This window comes from Serinus canaria, chromosome 6 (assembly GCF_022539315.1).
Source record: "Serinus canaria isolate serCan28SL12 chromosome 6, serCan2020, whole genome shotgun sequence".
Lineage (NCBI taxonomy): Eukaryota > Metazoa > Chordata > Aves > Passeriformes > Fringillidae > Serinus > Serinus canaria.
The window spans coordinates 13,016,846-13,031,046 of NC_066320.1; the positions used below are offsets into that span (position 1 = coordinate 13,016,846).

A 14,201-nucleotide genomic window follows, 5' to 3' on the forward strand; every position below is an offset into this window, starting at 1 on the left:
TGAACCCTTTTATTTTACAGAAAGCATTTTCAAAAGCACAAACAGGTTTGTTTCTTTCTTCTCTCTTAAATGAGAGAAATGGTACACCAGAACACAGTGACTTTTCATCTGTAAGGATGTGAGAAATCAACACTCAGCAATCAAGTAATGTTCTGCTCAGAGAACAAATGCATTTTAAAGGGCTGCCTATCAGCCTTCCAAAACTTAGTAAGTCTAATCCTCATCGCTACACACGGACTTCAAAGATACTCAGAGTTTGAGGAAGGCAAATACTAGAGTAAATACTGTGAGACTCAGCCCTAAGAAAGGAGAAAAAACTGGCTTCAGTGGTGACATACTTTCAGCAATCCCATAAATCATTTATGCATGCAACAGATTCAATTAAAGCCAATGTGCTCTATAGTTAGGTTTGTGTATCCATAACAGCAGGATTTTCACTGAAGGTCATTTATCTTTGTGACACTGAAGTGAATTTCTAGTTTGGATCTTTTCCTCGTTTTTAATTTTAAGGTTAGGGATTAACATTTTCAATACACGAAGTTACAAATGTACTAAGCACAGCTTCTCTAGGCATCTCCTAGTGAAAACATTTGCCTCCAAGTCTTCATTTGTGAAGATGTGATGTCTGACAAAAGGCAAAGGTCGTCTCAAGACTGAACCTAGGACTGAAGTTACAACTCAAAGAACTAAGACTGGAGGAGTTCCTTTGAAATGCATATATTTTAAAATATTTTTAATTTTGTAAGCAAATATTTTATTTTTAATAGCCTAGTTAATCTTGAGAGTCAAAAGTGCGCCACATATGGAGAAGGGAGAGCAAAGTAAAGAGAGTGGAACTTCTTCCTAGATTACTTTACTGTAACTTTCATGCTAAATTAAAGTTCATTTAAGAAATTCAGGCACAGTTCCCATTTAGGAAAGAATCAAGTATAGGTAACAACCCCAGGTGTGAAAATTCTGCCATCTCTTGAACCAGAATTTCAGCAGAACACATCTGAAAATATAATGCTCTGCATATTTAAAAAGAAAAAAAGATGTTTGCATAAACAGTAATGCACATCCATGCATGTTTTTAAATAATATCCTAATCCATGCTAGTAATACAAAATAATTATTCACAGATTTTCTTTTGGATTTTCCAGAATCAGAGGCATTTATTGTGAATTCCCTTCAAGCAGATTTCAATTAGGGCTTTACCACATTTAATCCTAGATACGTAATCCCCCAAGTGAAAACAAAATCCAAAGTGGAACAGAATTTGTTCAAATTTCATTCCAAAAATATTTTTGCCTCCAAAGCTTTGCTAGGAAAAAAACACTCCTGAAAATGATACAAATGGTTTTGACATTAGGAAAAGTAAACAAGCAAAATAAAGACGGAAAAATCATGCGGTCAGTTTGCAAGTGCTGTTTATTGTTTGAGGCAGGGTTAAAGCCTTTTATAAAGACAAGAACATATATGCAAACAGACTGAAAGTGACATTAGGTTATTCTAAACATCCCTATTCCAAATCCTACTGCCTATAACATTGCCATTGCCAAAATGTGTGGAGACATCGTGACAGGAACAAACTAAGGTTGCTGTTATTTTGGTAACCAAAACAGATGACAAGTGCCCTAAATATTTCTGTTAATATTTTTGATTACAGAAAAAGGCATGTAATTTTCATTTATCTGGTATCTCCTCAGACTTGCAATGTGAATTGGCCTTTCATTTGTGGTCATGTATGACATTAGAAGAGGCATGGCAAGTGGCTAGAATGTGCTTTCCAGACACCAATCAAACAGCTCAGAGCTCCATTTGAGCTACAAGTGGTGTGAACTGCATCGTTCTATGTTCATCAGTGGTTTTAAGTATCTGTTAAAGATTTATTATATACTTGCAGAGTGAGCAAAGGCTTCCGTTTACAGAGTGAGGCCCAAAATGCTGAACAGCAGCAAGCTTTCCTTTGGCACTCAGCCAGGGCCTCACTATTTCATCAGTCACATCTGCTTTCACCACTGCCTTCCATGCTCAGTTCACTTCCACCTGCAATGCCAGCTGATAAAAGCCCCCAAGGTAGTTCTACCCTAAGGTAGACAGTTTCTAAAGACTCATATTTTATTTTTTTTAACCAGGAAAGTGAATAGAGACCACCAAGTAATTTCAAACAAACCAAGAACAGCTAGGCATTGATAGCTCTCAACTGGGATCAACATGAATGGGTTTGGGACAGCCAAGAAATCTGAATTTTTACATACTCCTTGGCCAATCCCATTGTATCAAGTAGAATTTAACACAACATATGCATGAAGTATGGGAGTTAATTTTTTTCCACAGTAACAAGTTAATCATTCTAAATATGTCCAACCTCTTTATCAGAAAAGCAGAAAATTTGCCATGCCTTTTTATTTTCTTGACTGAAAATTTGACAATAGCCTTTCTTACATAGGTATCAAAAGGTAGGTATTGTCTCTCCAGTATATCAGAAAAGCTGCTAGTTATGTTAATTCCACCAGTTACTTTTGTTGACCTTTTTCCCTCTGAATAATCACACCCATCTTGTGGCAGATTTATATCACTCCTTTTAAGCACCTTTTCCCCCCACATTTAAGCATTTAATTATAAACATAATCCCTAAAAGTTAAAAATAGCTTGTGCAATAAAGCAGGAATGATACACACTGTCAATATCACTAACCCTTCTTCCAAGGGGAAACAGTTAAGCTATGACATTATTTTAAAACATAAAGAAATGTTCACTTTTCTGAAAGTAAGAGCCAGTAAACAATGAGATGTGATTCAAGAATTAGAAAAATTTGTTTGTCTGGGAAATTACTAAAATCCTTTTCCTTCGCATACAAACATCTATCAAATTGACAGTGCTCTGCATGGCCAAAATGTTTTCTGGATGTATATTTTTCCCTGCTGAAAGAAAAAATAATCCATCTAGGCTCATTTTGGGTGTGGGTGGGTGTACTACCAAACTGTGAAAGGATTTGTGTAAGCATGTATGAGATGATAGAAACACAAGCACTTAATTCCCAGGGAAAAAAAATAACAGATAAGGGCTTTTTCATCTGAAATTACAGCCTCTCTCTTTTATAAACACTTTGGTATCAGCATCCACTCTGGCTCAACAGGCCGGGCAGAGATAAAGGCGGTGCTTTGGGAGGCGCCGCGGATGGAGCGGGCTCAGTCCAGCCCCAGGTGTGACCCCGCTCTCCTGCGAGCAGCCCGGACCAGGCAATCCATCACCGTGCTCCCCCTGCCAGGCCGGGCGCTCGGCTGCAGCTGTCTGTCACACTGGTGGATGGCACCTGCTTAAAGGCAATCACGTCAATCTCTATGTGACTACTCAGACTAAGATAGAAGGATGATCTTGACAGGCTTGGCAAAGTCAGCAGAAGGCACTAGAGGACTTTAGCTGCATGCTTAAAATGTAGATGTGATTTGTGCTCCTTATGTGGAGGGATTGAAGAGGCGCGGAACAGCACTGTGGTTTAGAGCTGGTCATCTCGGATGAATCTGTTACCCTCGGAATGTTTTCCGTAGTAAACGTAGCGACATTTCCCCAAAATGCCTACAATAAAAAGGAAATGAATTTCAGTTAGGATTGAAGTAGAATAACATGCAATAAAGCACATAACTTGGGAAATTTGAAGGAGGGAAAGGAGCAGTTATCTCTTGTCCTGCAAAGGAAAGAAAGTTTGTTCATTTCAAATATTCAGTATTACCATTTCAATCAGCAGTTTTGAACCCACTGGAAAAATGTGTTCAAAAAGCTACATGACCTATCCTGTTAAACATACATCCATGAGTATCTTCAAAACTAGAATTACATAACACTGAAACATCATACAGAGTGTTTTAAATCAGAGCACCTCTCTCCTGCTTCTAAAGAAACAGAAAGTCTGGGTTGAAGTTATTTTTTGTGCTCTCTGCAGTCTCCCTGTTAAGTGTTTAAAAAGTTTTCCTGATGAATGAAACCAAAAAGAACAAAAACAACAAAACCAAACCAACCAACCAACCAACAAAAACCACCCCCCCCTTCCCCCCCCCCAAAAAAAAAAAAAAAAAAACCAAAAACAAAACCAAACAGCAAATAATTACAGTTTAATGTGGATCCTGGAAAAACTGGTCAAACAATTCCAAAGGCATACTGCAAGCACCTAAACCACCCTTATTTTCAGTGACAGCTGAAGTGAGTGGCTGAAATCTATATGGGAAGCCATTGCAGACAGGGGCCAGAACAGTTGTCCTCCCCAGACTCCAGCATTTTTATACATACAAATAAATATTCAATAAAAACATTTCCAAAGTATCTTTTCAAACAACATTGCAACATCCCACGAGCAAGATACAGTTTAATTACCCTAAATATTGGCACATGTGGGATGCTTTCAATAATTAGCCACAATACTGGTTTTGGGAGGCAAGGCACATTATTCACAGTGAGTACATGCAGAAAGATGCCTGAGGAAGCCTTAACTGCTGTGGGTGAGACACACATACCTGCAAATCTCACTACCTTATTCAAAAGCATCCCCTCTGGTGGTACTAAGTGGTTTGTGAAAGCGTAAGTTCACAGTTACATCCCACCTGTGAACATCCTCAAAGATGCCAAATTTTACTAGCAGAGTTGCTCTTTGAGCCCTCAGACATGTATAGTCAAATTAAAGTCATCTCCCATGTACAGAAAGAAGGTGGAAGGGTCTGCTCTGCCTTGGGAGTGTCTTACCAGAGCAGTCACTGAAGAATCCAGCTCACCTCCAAAAGGGCAAACATAACCTAGCCCAAAGGAGACAAGCACTGCCTTACATAAGGGGTAAAGAAGGGGGAGAAGCAGATCTTCAATTCTTTCTCGGTTTAGATTTCCAGAACTCACACAGCTGTTACCGTTCACACTTGCAGTATGAATTAACTATGCAAGCTTTTATATTCTGTGCCATTGTTTTCCAGTATAGTGTCTGGATATAGTTAAGATACATAATACAAGCTACTAAAGCTTTGGAAGACATGGGTCATGAAAGATTAATCTAAACCCATGCTCTTCTTCCTCTCTAAGACATCCTGATGGTAACACATTCCTCTGAGGGTTGTGGGGGGGAAATAGATAGGGCTGTCATTTGTTGTGAAAAACATTCCTATTCAGGACAATACAAATGCAGTGGGGACTATACAGTGCAGTCCTTGATCATTTTCCCCTCCCGCTTAGAGCTTTCTTCAATAATTTCAATTTCAATAATTTCACTAGTGAAGCTGTTTCCACATGCAAAAGATGACAACACATTCCTAAACAAGAGTCTAATGAGGACCAAGTTATTCTTTTCCTAAACAGATATCCCAAGTTGGATAAGGACATTTAGAGCTCTAAATGCAAAGGATATGAGCAGTTTACTAACAGCATTCTTTGGACTCCTCTTTCACTGGCATTGATAAAAGTCGTGTTTGAGGTCTGCTGCATTTCTTAAGGACTGGAAGCAAGACTGTTTATAGAGATGCTGGTGAGAGAGTGCTGTTTGATGAATGCTGGAGACTATAGCTAGGTGTCAGTGCTTAGAAAATGAGGCAAGGACATGAGGTATTAATATTGTCAATGATCTCCTGACAGGAAAACAGATACTGTATTCACCGTCAGATTTAAATAGACATCAAGTGCATTAATGACAAAAGGGCAGACTTCAAACAAAGGGGGCTGTATGGTGCTGTGCCGAGCCAGTCTCCAAGTTGGCAATAACCTGATCTGAAAAGACACTGTCAGGGCTACAGACAGGCCTGGGATTGTGTGCGGTGACAGAAAACAGAGATGCTGACAGAGATACCGGTGCCATATTATGCCAAGTATATTCTAACACTGTCTCCAGTCCTAACTAAATCTGACATCATTTCCTATCGCTTATAGTATCCTCCACTGCTCTGGCAGAATATTTCTCCCCAGACATCATTACAAACTCCACTGTAGTTTTAAAGTTACTGGCAGGCCTGTGTTGTCATGGAGGCTGGGTCTAGAGGCCTAAGGATAACCTCAGTCAATCTAAATTTGGAGTTTGCTGGAGAAGTGCTCTCATTTTCACTGATATCTCAGCTACTTGAGGTGATCTGAACGCTAAAGTGTGAGGAGCTGTCACCTTGAATAAAATCCTTAAAGTAAAGACGCTCTGTTCCCGGGATGTTCAGCAAAGATGTCGGACAGTCTGGCAGCAGGAAATGAAATCCAGCTGCTGCTGCTCGCCTGGGGATAAAGGTGCTTGGGCTAGTGACAGTTAAAGTCAGCTGAAATTTTTGAAATCCTGCAGCCTACAATTGTTTAAATTAAGGAAGTGTTGTCTCCGCAGAGATTCCCTACCCAGGCACACAGCTGTGATTCGATTGCCAGGCATATTACACATGCTGCTCAGAGAGCCTTGATAAAAGCACAGTTGAAAATGTTGCCATGAGACCTTGTTTATCATGAAGGTTATTTGTAAAACAATAATCTTGCTCATAAATTAAATGCGGTGACTGGCATGGTTATTTGTTTTGCTTTGTTTTTCCTCTTTATGTCCCACCTCCCTTTGGCAACTACAGAAAGCTCAGAGAACTGCAAAATGTTTGTGTGCTGCAATGAGAATTTTGATGCTAAGATATGTCACATGTGAGTTTAGGAAAGCTGCTTCTTTTTTTCTGCCTATCTGCTATGATATTCTTTCCTTGCAGGGCTGGGAGTACACTTGCTCTTTTGCACACAGACAAGGGAAAGAATGAGGGGAAAACAATACATCTGTGGCTGTTCTTGTGTTTTTAATTAAAATATCCAGCATTGGCCATAATAAGCTAAGCATACCCCCTATACATCAAAACAATACACAGCATCCAGAATGAGGTTTCTGCTCAAGGTTCTTAAGAAATGACAACACAAGGTCTCTTGAGGAATCATCTTCCCTGAATGAGGCTTCTAATTTTTCTGAAGTAGCTGATTCTACCATCACCACAAGCTGTTAGAACTATAATTATGAAAAAACTGCATTGGGAAGAATCATTTTTAAATTCACTCTTTATCTTTTAAATGTTTCCATCCTTGGGAATGGATGTTCTAATTACGCTGGGTAAGTAATGACCTTGCAGTTGCTTGCATGTGTTGTGGTATCAGTCTTTCTTCACAAACACATTGTAATGTCAGCAGCACCAGCCTTTCCTTAGCTGAGGGAAAACCCAATTATCCAAATAAATAAATGCATACATAGATGCATACAAAAGCATGTGAAAAAGTTCAAGTCATGTTAGCTCCTTTTAAATTTGGCATATTTTGCAGAGAGCTATGGTGCTTTAGACCTCTATACACTTTGCTAGAGCAAAAAAAGGTTTGCAGATATATTATATCAGAAGTGGCAAAAACAAGTTGCAATGGGAAGTGTTAGACCTCTGGATCATACCAAGACCTATAGATCATACAGCCTTAGTTAGTTACAGGTCAAAATTCATCTCAACCAACAGTGATCTAAGGGAATTGTTGTCAGGTAACATCTTGTTGCCTTTTTCCTACCACATTAATCCTCCACATTTAGAAAAACCCACCTCTCAGTCATCACAACTTGGGCAGCTTCCAGCAACACGGCTTCCTCCAGTAGCATTCAGCTTTCTTTAAAAAGTAATTACTAAAACTAAGTAGTCGAGCCAAAAAATTTTGCCACCCCCATCAAAATCTATTGCCACATGTGCCCAACATCCCCACCAGGCACCCATTTTAACATCAAATGTTTTTAATAAGCCCCTCTGCAAGTGAAAGCAGCAAAGTATTCACAATTAAATGTGTTTGTCAAACGCTGGTCTGCAGTATCCATCAGGGAGTACATTTCAGCTAACAGCCTTCTGCCTGCCTCTCACATGGACTAACCACAGGGCCTGCTACCAGGAGCTGCGGTCAGATAAAGTCTAGCACTCCATACACAGACTCAATATTCTACTGGAATTCCACTTCACCTAACTTTAATTAGAGCACAGTACCTAAATCCTCCACTGCCAATTTGTATTTGATCCATATTCATCTCTTTTTGCACAACCTGCTGTTGCATAGTTTTGCTATGGGCTATTAAACAGCTGCCATGTTCCACCAAGAAGCTGGGTGCATTTCAGTGTGGTTATACTACCAATCTGTAAATTGTTTTGAGACCCTTCAGGATGAAATATCAATGCCATTATCATTTTTTTCATAGGCACTTGGGCATATTCTACAATTAATGAACAGAAGCTGTGAAATTCCCTTAAATATTAATATAAACTTCCTATAAAGGAAAGTAATTCCCTATTGACTGAACTTAGAGGAGAATAAATACCTATCTATGAACAATTTAAAGTCTATAATGTTACTGATTTAGGCAAAACACCTCCATGAGTCAAGTTAATCTAAAACTCTTAAAAATCTTTTTATCTAAGGGATATGTAAAGGTGGGAGAAAAATAAAAGTAACAGCCCAAAAGCAAACCCTTTTGTACAGGAGTTTAGTAAGTTTTCAGTTTGTATTTATCTATCTGGAAATTCTAAATACATTAACTAATTTTCTAGTTGACAATTTCTTTTCAGTTCCTTTTGGTGAGACAGAATACTTGCTTCTATTGCATATGATCCAGCCTATGAATTCTCTGACACAGGAATCTGAGAAGAACTCTTGGAAGACAAGAAAAGGTGCAAGGGATCATCTGAGTCCCCAAGCACTGCCCAAAGCAGCCAAGTGTGTAACCCAGAGAGATGCACTCAGACTTGCACTCTGCCAGCACGGGGAGGACTGAGCTCACAAACTGCAGCGTGACACAGGACAGAACAGAGGAGCTGCAGCTGTCCTTGCTCATCTGATGGGCTCTCTGGCTGCTGCCATTTCATCTGGTTGTGGCAACCACATTTCCAGATTGCTCCCAGCTGGAGTCAAGACACAGGAGCTTGACTCCTTAAACCAGAGAAGAAGTAGCTACAGAAAGAGGAGAATACAACAGATAAGAATACCTTTGGTTGTGCCACAGCCAAATGCGGTGGAGAAGAATCTTAAAATGACCTGAAATACCACAGCAAGACACAAAACACAGATAAATTCCCTAAAATATTCCCATAACACACTCACAAGTGCTCACATAACAAATGCACAAATATTAATGTTCCTTATGTTATAAACTAGTTAATTTATTTTTAAGAGGATAGAAATGGTAAATGTAAACAAAACTTATGCATAATTTCTTAAAAAAGTTGTGTTTGAGAAGGCTGGGGACAGAGCTACCTGTGGCTAAGGCAAAATTCCGTCACCAGGGCCACAGTCCTCACAGAGTGGTCCCCAAATACTCCCAAAGAGGTGCCTGTGAAATAGGGATGGTGGTCCATTGCAGGTTTTCTGGAGAAAGAAGACATACCTTCAGTAGTAAACTGCTGATCCTGACTCCCCTCTCTCTCTGAGGGTAACAGCATTCAAGGAAGGTAACCTTCCCATTCAGAGGAGATGAATTACCTCTGCTCTGCTCCCTGCACAGGGATGCCGAAAAATGATAACATTTTCCTCTGGACACCCTACAGCATGGGGCACAAAATAGCCTTTCAGACTGAAAGAAATTACTGAAAGACACAAAATCAAATCTGTACCCAGTCTACAGCAATGGTGTTAGAATTACACACCTAAGCTAGAGCTGAGAGGAATCACAGAAGGCAAAGTAACACACTGAATTATTGCAAGTATCCTGCACAGACAAGTGCTGTGACATGTCAAGTCTCACTGGCCTGTTTGTGGGAAGGGGGGAAAAAGGGGGGAGTATGCAGGGAAGTGAGAGCAGGGGAGGGGGGAGCGAAGCAGTCAGCAGGGAGGGGATGTTGGAAAAATTTGCAATGAAGGTGATAGGAATACAAAGATGTGAAGTTTGCATCCTGGGCCAAGGAAGCTGCATAAATGTTCAGTGTAAACTAGCAGTCAAGCTGATGTGTGATAAAGTGCAGCCTGCTGTAAATACACTTCAGGGCTCCCAGTGCAACTAGGGAAGAAACTTGTAATTTGGGGGGGGTGGGGGGTTGAGAAAGAAAAAGCAAAAAGAAAAAAAATGCACTGCAAGCTTTTTCTCACATAATCTGTTACTGGAAAATTGAGAAGCTTGTCCAAGTCCGTGGGAATAAGCTGATGAGCTGATAGTTAATAATAAACCATATTGTGTCATGGTGCGGAGTCATCTAGATCCATTCAGGCCACAAACTATATTACTTTATACAGCCCTGGCTGACATACATTTAAAGCCCTCTACACATTAAGGAGCCATTAGGCTGACAGATTAAAAGTTATCTTGGAGCTAATGTTTCCATTATGCGTATCCTGGCAGTGGAACAATCAACACACTGTTCCTCAGATGTCATACTTTGTTTAAAAAAAGGGTAGGGGGGAGAGCAGGGGGAAAGGAGGGTATCCTTCCCTCCTTGAATGACATTGACATGATCAGCTTTGATCTGGGCATGTGCTGTCTACAGATTCTCTACTGTTGGCTAAAATAGGAGCATTTAGGGCATAATACTTTAAATCATTAACCAGTTCCATACTCCTCTGGGTATCATTGTTACAATTTAAGGTTCTACACTTGGGATTTCTTTGGAATCTTTCCATGCTCATTGTAACTATCATCAGAGAAATATGTTGGGGGGTCGGAATGTCTCTTCCTAGTGAAAATGAAACAAAAAGCACGCAACAAAAATACACAACCAAATAAACAAAAACTCCAAACCAAATGCTTTTGTCTCTTTAGCGTACCTTTACCAGTTTTGCACTGTTACTGTCATGGAGAGAATTAATGCTGACTTTATAATTAAATACTTGCTGTGAAATATGTTTCAAAATTAAAGCAGCTTTTTTTTTCAATCACTCGGACTCATAAATTTTGTACATAACTAGATACTGTAATCAAAGAAACCCAAGAGCACAGAAAGCATCAGCGTGCCAAATTTTAGGGGTGGACTGATGCTTGCGTTTGGATATACTGAACGCCCTTGAAGGAGATGGAAGAAGGGAAGTATGGGCTCGCAGTCCTCTGAGCCTCGATGTATCTCATTCTCTCATCTATGGGGTGGATGAATGCAGTGGAGTACCGGCAGACAAGGGCAGTAAATGCTCGGCCAGGTCGGGTCCCGCCGGCCGCGCCGCCGGAGCGGGCTCGCTGTGCGGACGGGCCCCGGACACTAGAGGGCAGCAGCTCTTTGTGCCAGCCCCGCCGCGCCGCGCCGAGCCGCGCGGGCGGGCGGCGATCGCGGGCGGCAGCGCTGAGCGCGCCTCGCTGCCGCCGGCGGAGCCCGCAGTGCTACAGCCGCGGCTTCTGAAAGGAGGCAGCCTCTCGCCCGGGAGCCTGCAGTGGTACAGCCGCTGCTTCTGAAAGGAGGCAGCCTCTAGCCCTGGAGCCCGCAGTGTACAACCTCTGCTCGCAGCCTCTCGCCCAGCCGCACGGTTTCTGCCGGGCTCGGCTCGGGGCACCAGGGTGTGCTGATGGTGGGGCAGCGCTCCGAACAAAAGGCTCGAAATGCTGCCGGGGGGGAGGCGGCCGCCCGCCTCCAGCGTCGGAGGCATTTGTCATTCTCTCATATTCACGGTGTAAATGCCAGCGCTGCTTTGAGCCACCTTTCTCTTACTTTTGTTAATGCAACGGTGCGACCACCGAAGTGATGTAAGAGACGCTTTTTGCCTATTCAGAATGATGGAGAAAAAGGAGGTTCTAAAATCCCTTCCCGACCCTATACGAAAGTTCAGCTGTTCAGTGTACACTCACCATACAATTTAGGAGATTTTCAGTTAATTTGGCTAACATATGCAAAAATGGCCTTTCTGCTGGCTGCTCTGTTCTTTGGGCTACATTCTAATAATAAAACTTACACTACTCAGTGATGGAGCTAAACCATAAAGAACGACAAGGTCATTACGAAAACAAAAAGTGACTATAATTAAATCATACTTCACAAACCTTAACCATGCACAGATTGAATTAGCAGTAAAATGTGAGAGGAAAAAAGAGGGAAGTAAGTTCTTTTAGTAACTGTGAGAGAATTAAACAAATGCACCATGATTTATGGGGCAGAAAGCAAACTTTTGGAATAATTGTTCGGAAAGTCTGCAAGCATTCCAATAAAATTACAAATTCTTCTGTGAAAAAAATTTGAGCAGCAGGGCCCTTCTGGAGAGTTTAGACATAAATTTGGCTCATCTCATGAGTAAAACTTGCTTTTGGATCTCAAATGTGTTCCTGCTGCAGGAGTTCACATTAGGGGAAAAAAAAAAAAAGCCATAGAAAATTCAGTCTGGCTCAACTGGTTTGAAATTTCTCAAGAGAGTCATCTGAAATAAAGACAAGTTGCTTTTTATTTTTAAAGCTGGGAAAGAAAGTCTCTCAAATAAAATTAAAGAGGATAATTAAATAGTGCTGCTGTCACATTATGAGACAGTTAAGGGACCCTTCTTTGTCTGCCATTTCTTGCTCCTTTTCACAAGCCCTTCCTCAGAAACAACAGCAACAAAAAAACCCCCAACATTTAAGTAATTGCTGACAATGAGATTGCTATGATTTTTCCTAATACAAAAATAGATTTTTTTGAGAGGCAGGTACTACAAGGCCCTGGATTCCCTTGATTTCCAGCAGAAGTTGAAGGCATCTGGCACTTTGTAAGACACATCCAGAGCCCACAACAATGGGCTAGCTCCTTTCTCTCTTCTGTCACTATTACTATTTAGCATCAAGTGCAATCAAAAGTGCATCTGGATACAAACACAAAGTATTCAGAAAATATGTAGTTCTCTGGACTAAGTCTGGGCTTGCCTCTTAGTAGAATTTTGTTCTCTTCTCTGTGACATATAGCACCATCTGCTATTGCTAAATAGTTCCTGGCCATAGTCTGGTTCCCAACCTGCCTCCAGTACTGAAAGCCAAAATATTGTCATCATTTTCTATCCTCAACTCTTTTCCCCTTTCCTCAGTCTCCTTATAAAATATGCCAATGGGAGGGGGCTGAAGGTTAAATCACAGTGGCCAGTAGAACATCACTTACAGGTGCTCTTTTAGTCTCTATGAAAGCTTTTGCTAAAGATAAAAAATGGGGGACTAAGAAACAGCTCGAGAGGCACGTTAAAACCCCTCCATTAGGGTCAGAGTCATTAAAGTTTAGTTAAAGCACTGAAGACTTTCTAACAAGTATTCTGCTTAGTAAACATTTTCCACCAGAGCATGGCTATTGGTGTGAGCTTTTGGAGTGTGTCAGTTAATCAGTATTCACCCACTTTGACAGCTTGAAATATTACTCACTTATTTGGCTGGTTCAAATTTGTCAGACTTGACTGTGTCACAAGTTTACATGTCCCCATATGAAAAAGGAGCTCACTGGCAACATGTTCACGATGGATCTAATAAAACACGTGTGGCTAGAAAATAATCAAACAGCAGTGATCACTGTTATCGCTCAGAAGGACAAAAAAAGAGTGACTGTCTTTGAGACTACCAAGCTGAACAGGAAGCAATAACCTGTAACTTTACAAAATAACCTTTAAATGGTTAATGGAAGAATAAAATCTCCACCACACTCAGAGGCATTAAATTGCTTGGTTAAAGCGGAATATATATTTTGGATGTGTTGAGTCATTTGCTGCCACAAAGAAAAGAAAGGCTTAAGAGAGAAGCTGTCCCTCAGTCCCGAGAATGTTCAGCAGCCAAGGAAGCCCCTTCTGCCACAGGAAGGCCATTTAGGCAATACTCTTCACCTTTGCTCTCAGAGTGGGTGCTATTAAAACAGAAAGTCCTCTGAAGGTAGCAGGTAGTCTGGGATTAGACCGTCACATGAATTCACAGCAGGAAAGCCGGTCACACACAGCCACTGTTTGGTTAAATGTATTCACCAACAGGGCACACGAGTGCTGCTGCTAAGCCTGGGGCACCGCTGAACAGCACAAACTGCCCTACAGAAGACCTCAAAGATCTCAGAAGTAATAACAAAAAATTATACAAGAAAGATCTTTTCAGGGATAAGGAAAGCTTAACCACTTACGTGTGTGCAGTGAACCCTGTGGTCCTTTCAGAGAGGCTCCTGGGAAGCAGCGATATGCTACTGAAGTATTTCAGTCTTTGGGCAAAACAAGCTTGACATCCCTGTTGGCATCTCTGCTGAGAACAGACACTGGCCTTACTCAGAAAACATCAAACGTGACTTTCTGCTAGCTGTGGCAAAGCTGAATACTGAAGGCAGGGGAGGAGAGGT

General features: G+C 41.1%; 1 protein-coding gene across 1 annotated transcript in view; it reads right to left on the reverse strand.

Moving 5' to 3' along the window:
• Positions 1-1,392: 1,392 nt before the first annotated feature.
• The window catches only part of LRMDA (leucine rich melanocyte differentiation associated), a 604,806-nt gene continuing 591,997 nt past the window's right edge, over positions 1,393-14,201 (reverse strand). The window contains exon 7 of the mRNA XM_030241074.2: positions 1,393-3,561. Coding sequence (XP_030096934.1) covers positions 3,482-3,561 — 80 coding nt within the window. The 3' untranslated portion in view covers positions 1,393-3,481. The remainder of the gene's footprint in view (positions 3,562-14,201) is intronic.